The 16,601-nt window shown below is 31.3% G+C and overlaps 1 protein-coding gene across 1 annotated transcript; it reads left to right on the top strand.

Annotated features, from left to right (window-relative positions):
- The first annotated feature begins 15,571 nt into the window (after positions 1-15,571).
- LOC115229323 (asparagine synthetase [glutamine-hydrolyzing]-like) lies at positions 15,572-16,160 on the top strand. Its single transcript, XM_029799694.2, has 2 exons — positions 15,572-15,915; positions 15,949-16,160. Exons 1-2 carry the CDS (start codon positions 15,624-15,626, stop codon positions 16,158-16,160), a joined length of 504 nt encoding a protein of 167 aa, XP_029655554.2. The 5' UTR covers positions 15,572-15,623.
- Positions 16,161-16,601: the final 441 nt, after the last annotated feature.

Below are 16,601 nucleotides of genomic sequence, written 5' to 3'. Positions count from 1 at the left end.
TCCGTATCTAAAACTAATTATTTGAATAAATACCCAATCATATTTTTCAATGTCTATGTCTGCAAAATAAGTAGTTTGAAAACCTCTGTATTAGATGAAAAAATATCTAAAATATAGATAAAATGTCTGCGTTTAAAGAAAAATTGTCACTATAGAGGAAAAAAGTACGAAATAACAACGTTTCAATGTTTCCGATGGTGAAAAATAAGATTGGTGATAATGAACCTAAAAATGGTTTTCTTCTTTAATTATTGATTATCTTGAAAAACTTGAAAATAAAATATGAGATTAATTCCCAGTTACTGAACCAATTGCGACTTGGATAATACACCCTTTTATTCCGGAAACCAATAAATAAATTTACGACAGCCAAGAAATTAATTTCCAAGAACAGTCGATTGAATTGCGAAATTCGCAGTTTTGGAAGTTGACATTTAATTCACTTTCACTTATGGAATTTTGGATTTCTGTTATTAATGAATATCCAATCTTAAGTAAAAATGCACCTGAAGTGATAATTCCTTTTCCAACTACTTATTTATGCAAAATTTCAGTGTCTTGTCTTGCTATTCTGAAGAGTAAAGTTCACAACCGACTTAAGGTTGAAGACGATATGAGAATGGCACTTACAAACATTGCACCAAAAATTGAACAGCTAGTTTCTAAAAGCAAGACAATAAATATAATACTAAAAATAAATATAATGATTTTTTAATTTTGTTAGTTTTTTTATTAGTTTGTTACATGTAGTCCCTAGAAAAATTGAACAGACTAAAGTGGTCCCCGGTCAAAAAAATTAAGAAACACTGATCTAAATGAAGAAAAACGCCGTGATCAAATGAACAAATACCAAAAACAAATTTTAACGTCTGAAAAGCTTAACCACTTTAAGCAGCAAAGTGGTGATCGATTAGGATTGTCCATTGTTGCAAATGCTTTAAGTGGTCTGTGTGACCGCGCTTACGCTATCTTTTTAAGCAAAGAATCAAATCGATTAAAAATTTATCAGACAAATTATTTAAGAATATAGTAGAGGAGAGCTGGAAAAAATGTTCTAATCTTTTTCTAAAAATCCGAATTTTCGGAAGCTTTTCTCAAAGATGAGTTCTGATAAATAGGGTGGAGAGATAAAACTCAAGTTCAGCGAAGGCAATCTGATCGCAAGAGAGGAAATACCTGAGAAGTTAAAAGAGCAGCTATCTAGGATTCAAAAAGTGGACTCTTCGTCGATGATTTCACAAACTATACAAAATGATACGTGTATTTAGGAATTATTTGCTTACGGAGAGACCATGGAGCTATTCCTATTAAAGAAATAAAGTTAGAAATACACAGATATAAAAATAAATTCCTTAATTGGGACTACATACTGATGACTATCTTCAAAAAGACGGAAATGCCTTTATTATATGAACTATGGAAGTTATTTTACTCTTCGTGGAATATTGGACATGTTCCACAACAATGAAAAAAATTATTCGCATGATTCCGAAAGAAGGAAAACCAAGTTCTAATCCTAAAAATTACCTTATATGTTCATCAGCCTTATATGTTCTACTCAGAAATTGTTGAAAAAATTGTTTTAAAAGACTATCTTATATCGAAGATAAACAGTGTCTTTTGTAAGAGAAATGGGGATTTTGGCGTAACAAAGGGACTGGAAATTGCTTTTCACTGCTAAAGGAGACTATATTTACAGCACAAAGGATAAAGAATATTTTACAGCTGCATGTATAGACATATCAAAAGCATTTGATGGCGTCTGGACTGCCGGGTTACTACGAATTTTATAAAATTTTAACGTTGGAAAGAGCTTCCTCTCGGGAAGAGAATCGTTCGGAAACCAATTGTCGAAGAGAATTTTGCTTAAGAGAGGAGTTTGATAGAGATCTGTCATCAGTCCACTTTAATGTAATTCTGTGAGGTGTGAAATTCCTCGAGTGTATCACCATAACATGGAGATAATCATTTACGGAGCTGATATTTTAATGTCGATTTTTCTATGAGCAAATCAATATCATGGAAAAGAACTAATTATCATAATGAAAAAATTTTAAAATTGTGTCAAGATGAAGGCTTGTTCTTATCTTTTAAAAAAGACTGTTTACAGGATTGACAAGAACAGAAGGAAAGCTGATCGTTGTGTTAACACTGGAGTTATAAAATCCCTGGAAAATCTAAAATATCTCGGAGTAGTTGTGGATGCATCTGGATCATTTAAGACTCATATAATCAACAGAAAGAACAAATCCACCGCAATGTTAAAAGCTCTTATACAATTTCGGTTGAAACCGGAAACATTCCTATACCTATACTCTGCGTGTATGGAGCCTTTCCTGATCTACGGATTTCAAGAATAATTCAAAAGCTGTGAAGGAAAAAAACACGCTTTTGTAGAAAAAGGAGAAACATGCCATTAAATCAGGGGTGCGCAAGTGCGGCCGTGGGCACAATTAGGTCATCGAGCAACTAATCTTAAATATAATGCTCATAGTGTTAATTAATCAAGAAAAACCCATGGAATCAGTTAAATGCATTGATCCCGACAAGGAGCATAACTTTGAAGCAATTCCACTTTCACGTGACACAATTCAGCGCCGACAGTTTCATATTGCCGAGCATCTTAATCTATCACTCCTACAAAAAATAAATTCTCAAACTACGTTATTTTCACTTGGCATTGATGAGTCGAATGATATATGTGATTCTGCTCAGCTGATCATATTCATACTCTATCCTTCGACATGTGGATTTTCTATCCATGAAGTCACTACCTGGAAATGTATATATTTGAAATAGTTAAACAATGTTGTTTGAAATTCAAATTGGACATGACATGTCTAAGAGGAATATGCATAGATGGCGTACCAGAAATGTTGGGTAGAAAACAAGGATTTGTTGCACGCCTAACTGAATATGTCTCAGAAGAGTATAACAATAAATCAGTTATTGGTGTACATTGTATTATTCACCAACAAGCACTTTGTTCACAAATGAAAAAATTTGAAGATACACTTAATGAAGTAAAACAAATTATTATATACATCCGAAACAATGCATTGAGACATAGACAGTTTCGAATTTCAAATTGAATTATTGAAATTAAAAAATGATTTAATTTTGATAAATAAATTTAATGAAAGCGAAGATTTGTTGAATGTATGGAAATCAGCGACAGATTATCCAAATTTACGTGAAATAGCAAGAAATATTCTCGTTTTATTCGGAAGCACATATCTATGTGAGTCTACATTTTCCAAAATGAAATATTTAAAAAGTCAATATAGATCTCGGATAACGGATGCAAACTTAGAGTCATGTTTGCGCATAATGATATCTACCCTACCAGTGGATTTCAATAAGCTCGCAAAAAATACCAAAGATCCTGGCCGTCATTAGAATAACTTGTATAATACATTTCTTTTAATTAATTTTCCTTCTTTCTTATCTTTTGTCCATGAAATAATTATTTATTTTAATAATATGATGTCCCTGATGAACGAGAGCATTTCCTGTCCAAGAACTCATTCGGTCTCGATGACAATGGGCAACTTATGCGGTCACTTTTAATAATTAAAAAAAATTACTATATTAATATCGAAAAAATAATGCAGAAAATGTGCGGCCGTGGAAGAGAAGGAAAAAAATGCTATGCGGCCGCAAACCCAAAAAGCTTGCGCACCCCTGCATTAAATAGACGCATTGCTTGGATTTAAAATTTAAACTAACCCAAAAGTTAGAGGGATATGTACGATCTATTGAACAAATAGTAGTGCAATGAGTCATTATTTTGTCGAAGGGACATCTAGTGTCCCATTAGAATAAACGCCAATCGGCAAACTTCTAAATCCATTTGAAATTTTTGTTTAATGCTAATTTTTTTTCAGATCTATTATGCCTATTTGAAAACGTTCATTTAAATAAGAAGCGAACACATGGTGATTTATATCTCCAATCTACAATGAAAAGAAATCTTGAACTTTTAAAGGATGCAAAAATTTGTAAACGTAAAAATTTAGAATGACTTTTCTGATAATCTCATTCTTGACAGTGAAATATTTATGTCGACATTCTTATTCGATTTTATTTACTTCTCCGTATAAAAACTCGTGTAATAAATTTGCCACAAGCTCCATTTCGGTTTCATTATCGAAGGGTGTGACTAACTTAGATCACTTGATTTAAGATAAAGTATGTCAATTTATTGAAAGTTTACAATACCTGTCAGTGATAATGGTGAAATTCTCCATCTTCATTAAAAGTCTATATTTTCGGTCCCTCGCAAGATTTTCGGGAAATTTTTCATGTAAAGCATTTTTTAAAATTTGATATTCTACGAAATTTTTTACAAAAACATTTTAAGAAGCCATTGAAACAAAATAATCTTTCATTGATAAATATCACGCTAGAAATTAAGGTTTGGCGCTATAAAAAAATAAAATCTTTATAATCTTAACATTTATAAATAAAAAACTAATCTAATAAAATAAAATCACGATAAAAATCGGATATACAAATTAAATGTCTGATAATTAAAAGATATTTTCAATGTCAAAATGTAAGAAGGAGCCCATGTGACAGTAAAAAGTAACAATTAATAAATAGAACTTTGATTCTTTAAAAAATGTTATTCTGATTTCCGTAAAAACACTAATGCTCGCTTATATGCGGTTTTTCGACCCATTTATTAGTTTTGTTAGGCATGGGAGAATCTGTTCTCGGGAGAACAGGTATATTTCGCTGAATAGGATCCTGCTAGAGATTCCAACGATTCTTTAAGCTGGTTAGTCCTGGTTTTTTAGCCGCCCATCTTATCTTATCACGGATATGTTTCGGTCTTAGTCCGTCGAGACCTCCAGATAAATCACGATAATCCTCAGAGGGCTGGAATGTTTCGACTTCAATACGGAGAGAGTCACAAAGCTGTGTGGAAGGCTTTTCAGATCTGAGAATATGGCGCGGAAAACGGCTATGAAATCTTTATCCACGAGTTTAGGTCGTACTTGTCGCCGTATTTTTTCAGCTTCAGATACCCTGGAAGGCCTTTTTTCAATTCCAGCTGGTTTGCTTGAGAATAAGTAGTCGGCCCCTGAGCAGTGCTTGGCTGAATTCTTACGCTTGTGAGACAACTGCCTGCCTTTTGTATAACCAATCTGTGAAAATAGAAATCTACATACCCATCGGTCTACCCGTATCGGCCAAGTACCAATGTCGATGCGGTTTATCTACCGACGAACTCAGTTACCACTCCTTCTAATGTCAGCACGGAATTTGATGCTTCTCACGACAGACAAAACTGAACCAGATCATTTGCCAGTCACTTAGTACTGCTGGATTCCACTTTCAACTGGAATAAACAATTGAAAATAAACAGTAAGATATTTTTTTCCAAGCTAGATCAAATAAAAAGCATGTTTTAGTAATTTTTTAGATTGCATGTTGAACGTTAGGAAAATTATCATTTAGGTATATTGTTTTGTTGCATTAAACATGAGTGAATTAATGCGTTCGTTCCCTCCGGCATGGTAATATAAATAAATATTAATTACTTAGTTTGTACTTAACAATTCCGTAAAAATTATGGAACAATTTTTTGAACTAAATGATGAAATTGATGAGCTGATAGAGACTATTTCTGAAGTGCAACGAAATACTTTAGAAGTCAAACAATATCAATTTAATAATGTTTATAGTTATCGAAAGAATTTGATATATTAAAACAAAATTTTCCCGATTTTCAATTTATTTTTAGAATAGATAATTTCAGTCAAAAAATTGAAGAAAATAAACCTTTGTTTAGTCCAGTTTTTTACACACATCCTGGAGGATATAAAATGCAAGTGATCGTTTGCCTTAATGGTGACATTGGTGGTCAGAAACTTAGTTAAATTGACTATTTAGTTGTTGGAAATTTTCTATCTGTTTTTATATCAATCGTAAAAGGTGAATATGACGATATTAACAGATGGCCTTTTGATAAAGATATTATATTTTATATTGTGAACCAAAATATTAAGAGCCAAGGAAAAGATTTAAAAAGAATTTTGAAGCCTAATTGCAGTAATAATTCAGTTTTTCTCGATAAACCTTCGAAACCTAGAAATCCTTCATTTGGTTGTAAATTAACATTTAATTCTGTTAGGATTTGCTAAATTTGTTAAACTCTCATATTTAAAATCATTAACTGATGAATATTTAATCAATGATATGCTAATTCTAAAAATAAAAATAGTTTTATAATTACAGTACGACCCCACCCAATAGAAAAGTGCCCCTAATATAGAGGGTGCCCCTAAGATAGAGGTATATATAATTTTTACATTTTAAAAGCAAATATCTGTATTTTTTAATAATAAAATATGTTTTTTCGTATTAAAAAAGAGGAATTAATTTATTCTATGAAAAATAATCAGTTATTTTGAATCCAGTATTATATTTATTTCTTAGAATCTTCGACATTTTTATCTTGAATTCATAGTATTCTTTGAGTCCTTCAGGGCAAGTGTTGAATAAGGAAGTTTCAGGATCATTAATTATTCTCATTGAATCTTTTAAGTCGGAGCCTTCAATTTCATCATTTCCATTATACAAAGTATCATTATCCTCAATTCCGTTTATTTCAAGATCCATTAAAGCTAAAACATGCTTATCAATTAATTCAGATTCTTTTTTTTGAATTAATTTCAGGAAAACATGTTCTCTGTTCGTTTATTTTCATCCAACAATTGACAATTGTTGTTGTTGTTACTCGACTCCATGCTTCTCCCACATCTGATTGATCTGTATATGCGATTATTTGCCTTATATTAATTTTCATTTTTTAAGATCATCGGTACATATCATTTCATAAAGAACGTTGCTATAATAGGCTTTAAACGAATTTATGATCCCCATATCTAAAGGTTGAAGAAGTGCTGTTGTATTTTTAGGAAATTTAAGAAATGATAAGTTTGAATATTCTTGTAATTTGTGGCACGGTGCATTATCCATAAGAATCAAAATTTTTCTGTTTTTTTGAGCCATTTCGAAGTTTATATTCTGTAACCATTTATCGAAAATATCAATCGTCATCCAAGCATTTTTTGATGCAGTGTACAAAACCTAAAAATAATCTAATACAACATACTCCATAATCTTCAGTTTTTATATTTTTTAAGCATCTTGGGGATTTGAATTTCCCAATAACAAGAAGCTTTAATTTCTCACCTTCAAGGCTGCAGCATAAAAGAATCAAAACTCGTTCTTTACTTTTTGTTTTACCGAAACAGTCATCATTCGAAGATACAAATGATTTACATAAATTTTTTTTGACAAAAAGGGATGTTTCGTCACAGTTGAAAATATTTTTTTCTCGAATTTATCAAATAAATTGTCGTAATCATTAAAAAAATCTTCGATCTTATCTTTGTCGCACGAGTTCTTTTCTCAGGAAATTACTTTAAACAGTAATTCGTGACATTTTTTAAAACGATCCAACCATCCATTCGATGCTTTAAAATTATCGAAGTTAAGGTTCGATGCAATTTTTTTTGCAACTGTTTTCAGGAGAAATCCTGAAACTGAAATCCCATCTTCTCTCAAATTTTTAAAAACTTCAAAGACTAATCGATCTAATCGATCAATCAATTTGAAAAAGTGCCCCAATAAGCGGGGTTTCGTATTTCAAATTTAAGCTTCTTATTGGTCAAAAAATATACAAAAACTGAGAAATCATTCAAAATAATTTTTATTAAAAAAATCGCCCCAAAAACAGAGGGTGCCCCAAGGCCGGGGTTTTATTGGGCGGGGTCGTACTGTAATTTATAAAAATTATAAACACAATTCAATATTTTTCGAAAATAAAGGTTATATCTAGATTGTGTGGGGGAAAAATTGAGTTTTAGATTAGATTAAGTTTTAGATTTAAAAAAGATTCGAATTTTGCATTTTAGTTTAAATTTATTAAATTCGCCTTTTTCAAATGATCAAACATTTAATTTTAAAGTTTTAAATTAAATAAATTCAATTTTAAATCTTTCTTAATTATTTAAAAGTTTTTTAATTTATGAAATGTAAAAGCTATTAAAATTAAGCCTCAGGACTAATTCATCAACAAAAGGCAGATAAGATTGATTTGAATATTTCTGAGCAACTAGAAAGATAATCTAAATTAATAAAAACCCGATAGTAAAATCTGCAAATAACTTCTAAATCCTTCCAAATAATAACTGAAATTTTCCTGTTTCTCGCATTCATAACAAACTATAAATTCCCGAATAAAATCAAAAAGTTTTCCAAGTGCCGTAGAAATCGGTTCTATGTTCAAAAAGCATCTTAATTATGTGAAATTATTTCAAACCTTGAATACATCTTAGCAACGAAAGAAAAATGAAAATCATGAAGACTGTCAATATCCATTATTCCGTTCAATTCTCCAATGAATTCATTATAAGAAATACAATGTATTTGAGTGTAGAAGTAACCTTTAATCTGTTCAACAAAAATTAGCATTTCGCGATGAATAAGAAAAGCCAATTTATTAGAATCTTCTGAAATATTTGATAACATTTTTCTTAATGTTTTTCTCATTTCATAAAGCTGAAAAATTGATAATTCCAGACGAGTTAAAAACAAAAACGTTTCTGAATACTTTTCTATACAGCCAGCCGTCATGATTATGTTTAATGGCCAAGTAACTTTCCAATTAACTTTAGAAAAATCAATTGCTATAAAAATTTACAAATTAACAAAAATTTACAATAATTTTTGAACATAACATCATCGACAAATGTAAGATTATTATAAATTGGAGAATCCAAGGCAGCAAGGGCAAAAGAAGAAGATAAAAATCGATTTAATAAAAATTTACTCACACTTCCATTATTAGAAGAAATTGATTTATCCGAATACTTTAAAATTAATTAAATGAAAAATACAAGATAGTTATAAATCTTTTTCAAAAAATGCCTGCGAAAATCACTATTTCCAAATAACATTGAGACACGAATGGCTTCAAAATTCTCAAAAAATCTGCAAACGTTAAAAACATAATCAAAAGCCAGTCGATTCAGAAATTTGAATCTACATGTTTAAAGGAATAACTATACTGTGGAATGACAACACTACTCATCCAATTGTCGATATTTACCCTCCCAATAAAATACAAGTTTTCATCATTCTTTCCATGTTTCCTCTCATAATGAGACTTTGATTTTTCCTCACGACCAAAAATACTTGAGGCAAATTTTTTAAAGTCAAAAGAAGGTTTATCCAAATTTTCTACTCGATTTTGAACTTTCCAGTCATCATAAAGTATATTCTCTTCACTTGGTTCAATAGGATCATCCGAAAATTCATCTGTTGTATTAACAATTGATGGATCTTTCCTGAAACTATATAAAAAATATATAACTTTGGAAATCTGTGTGCATACGAATGAAATGTGAACTGATGAATAATATCATCGTCTTTATTTTTCAAATAATAAGTGCATGTTATTTCTTTAGAATTATCAGTCAAGGTTGTGTGACATTCGACTGTTTCGTTAGCTCCGAGCACCATTTCTGATTTAGTATACTCCTCTGGGGGTTCAGAGAGAAAAGGGACATTTTCATGACTAAAATCAACGCTGGATGTTAAAATATTGTTCTCAGCCGCTTTAAATGGTTCAAAATTCATCTCAGGGAAAGTGTGAAGAGCTTCAGCGCGTTTTTTACTTAATGACCGACGTTTAATTTGCCAGTTTCTCTTTTCGATATCCAAATTAACTTGTTCCATCTCTCTTTGGTATAGTTCAATCAACTCTCTCTTAATTTCTTCTGTTATTTCTCTTTCAATTAAATCTGATTGATCTGGAATATTCTTTGATTTGAGTTCTTCTTCAACCCTTCTAACAACGTTATCCTCAATCTGCTGCACAAGTTCAAGACGATATGATTCTTTGAGTTCTTTAATTCTTTCATTGGAGTTTTCCAATGAGCATATCATCTCTTTTCTTCTCCTTCGTGCTTCTCTAATTCTTCGTACTATTGCGGATACTCTTTCCCTTTCCTTTCTCTTTTCATCAGCTTGACTGAAAATAAAGCATTATGAGAACCGTTTTTTAAGTAAATTATCGAATTGACTGTTCAGGTTTTCAAAAAAACGACTAGTTTCGTCTCTTAGCCTGTAACCTTCCTCTTTGGCGAAAAAATCAATTTCAAAGCTCGGGAAAATTGTTTTGCTAAAAAATTCATATTCCATTTGAAACTAAATTAAACTTTAAATATATACAGCGTTGGAAACATCTAATAAAGAAATAATCTTGACACATGTAATAATATTCTTTAAATATTTTTGAAAAATAAATTCCTTTTTGAATGATCCCTTTGACTCGATTGCGTACATCCAAAAATTACGATCAAATAATTATCCATGTAAATGCCAACCTTTTTGTGAATAAAACTGAAAATTGATGGCAGTCAAAAGAGAAGTATTTTCTGGTCTCGATATGGATCTGAGAATAGAACTACCAAATAAAAACAGAACTGACAAATATACTCTAATATGGGAGTATAAACCGTAGTCATGAACACTGAGATAAATCGTGTAAAATGGGGAGTAAAAAATACAAAATTGCAAAATTTTTCTTCCAAAAATTCAATGAACTAAAAAAACTAAAAAATTTAAAAACTGATTGGGGACTTTTCATCACAGAATCTAACGCTTCCTGGAGAAAACTTAAAAATAATTTTCAAAAACACAACCAGGAATATGGCTTAAAAAATTTTTCAAAAATAATTTTTTGAATTGGCCGAGTCGATGACACGTGACGAATAGTCAAATAAAACTTCAAAATTTCAAATTCCTTTTTAAAATTTTGGACTGTTTTTATCAGTGGAGATGGCTCAAATGTTCCCCAATCTTGAACTTCATCCTTTAAACAAGTCGCTGAAATGGTTTCCACAGCAATTGGTTTAAAGTTTGTGCTTAAACGAAACCTGTTCGCCATAATGAGTTTTTCTCCACTATTTTAAAGACCAAATTCTTAACCCAAGCAGTGCGTCCCACGACAAATGTAGTATTTTATTCTTTTTTGTTTCGGGTTTTGAAATAATCGCAATATCTTTGCTTTGATCTCTTCGGTTCCGATCTTCCATCAGAGGTTTAAAAAGGAATGAGAGTTCGTTATTTGATTGAAAATAATAAGATCTAGTGTCCGGCTGATGATTTAAAAGTAAATTAAAACCTCAAAAAATTTCCTTAAAGGCCATTCCGTCACATTCTTTTTATTTTCTTGTTTTATTAAAAGTAAAAAATAGACAACGGTAAGACATTCTGTTTTCTTGTTAGCTACCACATAATAAAATAATTTTATACTTTTTATAAAAATGTTGCTTATTTCTACCACTCTTTGATCAACATATGACAGATACGGCGTTAATCTCCTCATTATGTTTAAAATATCTTTGTCAAAAATAGAAGCAATATCGACTTGAGTTCTTTAATAAGTTATTTTTTAATTTACGCTTTATAGGTTAAAAGTTTTCTGAACAACATTTCTTTGAATTTTACATAATTCTTTTTCTTATTGTATTTATTTCGCACATAATTGTCCACCATTTTATTACACATTGAAAAAAGAAGGTTTTCTGACATTTAGAGTTTATTCTATATTAAAAATCGCTTTAAATTAACATACTTTATAAAATTGACGGCAAAATCTAATGCACTACGTAAAAACTTGTTTGTTTAAATTTCCGGAATTTTATTACTCTAAATTTACTTAAATTTTAAAATAAATTAAAACATTTGTAATATTATATAGTAGACATGTGTTATTTCAAAGAAAAGATTCTATAGACTACTTCAATGGTAAGCCTACTACGGTTATCATGGATTGCATTTCAAATATTTGCCTATACATTTATATTTTGTTTGAATCCTTAGGATACTATTAACAGAGTTTCCATTTAAGGTGCTACCAATAATTGCAGAAGTTGTTTTTGTGGGTAAACCAAGAAAATCCATTAGCTTGATTCTGATTGCTTGTAAGATTCTAAAAACTACTGAAGACTAGTCCCAAACGTGACCTTTGGAGTATCATTTAGGAAGATGCGCGGCCTAATAGATTAATAATTCTGAAAGACATAGCTGTAGTCCCTTGCCTATTTGAAAGATCTTTTAGCTAGTTTCTTTATTTTTTCTGACATCAAAGTTTCTCAGAGAAGGCACACTTCAGTTCTTCCAGCTCACAAGACCCCTATAAAAAAGATGAGTGATTAGCTAACATAATAATTTCAATACTTTTAATCTGATTCGTTTTTAAACCAATAATAACTTAATAGTTAATCAGAAACTAAGCAGATCTCACTCCAGCTCGCTGATATCCACTCTCCTTCTCTTGGAAGAAGAGTCTACTTCCAGCTGCCTCTTACTCCCCACTACCACATCTGATTTAACCATTGCATCTTCTTTAGCATTCATTGGGTCGTCTTCATTTTTGCATGCCATCTCCACATACCAGTTGGAAGCAGAAGCGTATTCTTCACCAGATACCTTCATTCCGTGCTTGTGTTCGATCATCATACTCTCGAGCGTTCTTTTCAGTACAACGGATTGGATGTATGTCCTCGTTCCTGCTTCAATAGATAATTTCTTCATATAATTTTTGAAGCATTTCGAGACAACTCCATCCCATGTCATAACCACAGGAATTATTTTTACTTGACAGCTATACAGAAGCGAAAGCTCACTTGCCAATAGGTCATACTTGTGACACTTTTCAACCTCCACTTGCTTGAGGCGATCCTGTGAAGTAATACCCACTTCAATTAGATTTATTTCGTTTCTGGCTTTGTCGTGGACAAAGATATCTGGCTTGTTATATTCTACTTTTGTTTCGGTGAGGATTGTAGAATCAACCCTGATTTCAACTTTTCCCGTCGACAGTGTTGACTGAACAGAATGTCCCTTCAATCGTCTTGCTTTTTTGAGTCCATACATTCGGAACAAGTTAAGGTGAATACACTTCACAACTTCGTTGTGTCTCCGGAGATAATCACTGTTGAGCATTTTACCACACTGAGTAGCCATGTGGTCAACTTTTAATCTGATAAATTACCTTATACATAAAAGGCCCTTCTGATTTAAAATATCGTTTTGGTACTTAAAATGTCTAACAATCATTTTTTAACATAATACGTGACAAGGCTGTTATTGTTTAATGTAAAAGATTAGATAATAGCATAATTTATTGAAAATTGTACCAATTGTGTCATATTTGTGAAGTGTTTCTACTCCAACTAATTTCAAACAATTATTAAAGTTACACTTAGTATTTATTAAAAAACAGGGTTAGATGCTATAGCTAAGGTAAGTGGCTAAAAAGGTAGTCGAAAGCCTTAGGGTTAGCTCAACAACGCCGCACTGCGTATTGAATGCCAGAAGGTAAACTTAATTGATTGTTAAATTCGCTATTTTGGGGTAAATAAGTATGGCTTGTTATATTTTATTTGTAGTCCACTAGCAATTGTCTGTTTATCCAAGCCCCCATTAACTATAATTTCTGATTTTTCCATTAACTATAATTTCATATATCTTCATTTTCTGATTGTTGAGCATCATTCAATCACATGACACACTATTCGACATGATAATAGCAATTGAAGCATCGATTCATATTTATGGAATAATATTTAACGTAATATGATTCAAACTGTTCAATTTTTAAAATTCTTAAAAAATTAAGCCTCGTTACCTATTTAAATATCTTATAATCAATCATGCTTTCAAAATCTTAATCCTATGAAAATTTTCATACTAAGTGCTCTTAGAAAGCATTAATTAGAGAAAATTAAAAAATCCCAGAAATTCGAATATATTAGATGCTAAGTAAATTTGTCAATTTTAACGAAAAGCCATAGAGAACCAAGCAATACTCAAAATAGTTCCCCCAAAAGGAGCCAAAAATCCAATCTTATAGTATCCAGTGACTGCATAAAGATAGCAAGATCCAGAAAACAGAAAAATTCCAGCAGTAAACAAATATGAAGACTATTAAGAAGTAATTATCAAAAGTACCAAATAATGATTTAATGAAAGAGAAGCGACAACAAGAATTATACTGTGTATCATGTGAATTAAATTTCCAACAGAAAATGCTTTTTTTCGTCTTGGGTCCGGACATCTCTTCTGAAAGACTAAAAGATAAACAGACTTTAATACTATGATGGTCAAATGCTGCTAATAATACTGAAATAGATCCCAATAATGGGCCAATGGTCATCCATACTTTACCAAAGTATTCATAAAATGGCAGCTGCATCATAAAATTTAATAAGGCCAGAATTTATTTAAAATTTAACCACTAATATCAATTAAAATATTATTTTTAATTTTCCAAAAATTAAATTTTATAAATGGAAAGTGAAAAAATGAAGCATAAAATAAAAATATGAATAAATTTCAAATTTATATTTATCTTGCAAATTTAATAACTTTTTCATAAATGTGTTGGAGTATTATGAAAATTTGACCATATTTGGGAGTCTTAGAGTATTTGAGAGTTGTGTCAAAATGAATCCCCAATTTCTCTAGGAGTATGTAATCTCATCTAAATTAACGTCAGAATGTGAATTCCTCTTAATCGAATTAGTAAAAAGTGATTGTGGTTTGATTAATGGTCAATTATAATGATTTGCGTTTTTGGTTAGTGAAATTATTTACTATTATTTTTTAAAGCCTAAAAAATATTTGGAAAGATTAACCCGATAATTATATAATATATAAAAATAAAATAATTTTATTATTTTCATTTATAGAATAATAAAAAAGGTTTATCTAAATCGACATATTGAAAGCGATAACCAAATGTGCGGAATATGGGCTCTTTTTGGTTTTGATGGGGATTTGTCGTCATATTTTGATATTTCAATGAAAATATCCCACCGAGGACCAGACTCGACATGCTTTGAAACAGTCCCTAGACAAAAAAAAGCTTACATGTGCTTTCATCGGTTGGCAGTAGTTGATTCTCTCTACGGGAAGCAGCCAATGAATCTCAATGAATATCCCCACTATCATTTAATATTCAATGGAGAAATATATAACTACAGAAAAGTATTTTCACCTTAATTTGTTATTATTAGCTTGAATCTCAATACGATTTTCAATTCAAAACTAAATGTGATTCTGAAGTCTTAATTCACCTATATGCAAAAGGTGGGATACAAAAATTAGTTGAAAGCCTTGATGGGGAATTTGTTTTTTGTATTTTTGATGCTTTGGAAGGAAAAATATTCATTGGAAGGGACACATTTGGTGTTCGACCAGTTTTTTATTTGTATGATGGAAGTAAATTAGGTGTTTGCTCAGAATTAAAAGGTTATATGTGTCATTAAATCTCTAGGATTGGTTTCACTCAAAAAAGATAAAGCTATTCTTGAACCTTTAAAACCTGGATTTTATCAAGAATATAGTATAGATAAGGAAGGACTAACACGATTTGTTACTTCTGTCAAATTTCATAGTATTGGGGATTTCCCGCTTTATAAGACAATGGATGAGGTAGTCGAAAATTTAGGTTTTATCGATATATTTAACATACAGGAAATGAAATATTGGAAAATATCCGAAATTTACTTCAGTCAGCAGTAGCTAAGAGAATGATGGGAGATAGAGAAATTGGATGTCTTCTTTCTGGAGGACTGGATTCGAGTCTGATTGCAGCTTTAGTGAATGAAGAACTGAAACGGGTTGACAGTTCTGCAAAACTCTATACTTTCACAATCGGAATGAAGGCAAGTCCTGATGTCGAGGCAGCACGGTTGATGGCGAATCATATTGGAAGTTGTCACAAAGAAATTCTCTTTACAGAGGAAGAAGGAATATCCCATTTAGATGAGGTGATTAAATGTATAGAAAGTTATGATGTAACTACGGTGAGGGCGTCTACTGGTTTTTTACTTTTTTGTTAATTTTGTTTTTTAGCAATGTATTTAATAAGCAAATGGATATCCGAAAACTCCAAATGTGCCGTTATTATGTCGGGAGAAGGCTCTGACGAACTATGCCAAGGATATTTATACTTTAAGAATGCCCCATCGGCAGAAGAAGCAGATAAAGAGTCCCGAAGACTGTTAAACGATATTTATTTGTACGACGGACTTAGAGCAGATAGGACCACTGCAAACTCTGGGTAACTTTTTTTGATCTGACGATGAGGTTGGAATTAAGGGTACCTTTTCTTGATCATCGATTTACCGCGTATTATCTATCACTTTCTTCCTCCATCCGACGTGGAAGTGAAAATGACATTGAAAAAAAATTGCTGCGACAGGCTTTTAGTGACCGTGGGCTTTTGCCAGATGAAATTCTTTGGAGGAAAAAAGAAGCATTTAGTGACGGTGTTTCTTCCTTAAGACGATCCTGGTATTCAATGATTCAAGAATATTTGGAAGATAAGGTTTAAAATATTGTCAGTGATTTTAGATTTCAGACGATCAGCTGGCTAAAGCTTCTGAAAAATATCCATTTAACACTCCTTTGACCAAAGAAGCGTTGTATTATAGAGATATTTTTGAAAAATACTACAAAGACAACTCCAGTGTCATTCCGTATCAATGGATGCCTAAATGGTGCTC

This window comes from Octopus sinensis, unplaced genomic scaffold, assembly GCF_006345805.1.
Source record: "Octopus sinensis unplaced genomic scaffold, ASM634580v1 Contig12425, whole genome shotgun sequence".
Lineage (NCBI taxonomy): Eukaryota > Metazoa > Mollusca > Cephalopoda > Octopoda > Octopodidae > Octopus > Octopus sinensis.
The sequence above is the reverse complement of the archived record's forward strand: the minus strand, read 5'-3'. Positions and strand labels throughout refer to the sequence as shown.

Coding starts and splice junctions, on each gene's coding strand:
- LOC115229323 (XM_029799694.2), top strand. CDS start 15,624: ATGATGGGAGATAGAGAAATTGGATGTCTTCTTTCTGGAGGACTGGAT. Junction 15,916..15,948: donor TACGGTGAGGGCGTCTACTG/GTTTTTTACTTT, acceptor TTTGTTTTTTAG/CAATGTATTTAATAAGCAAA.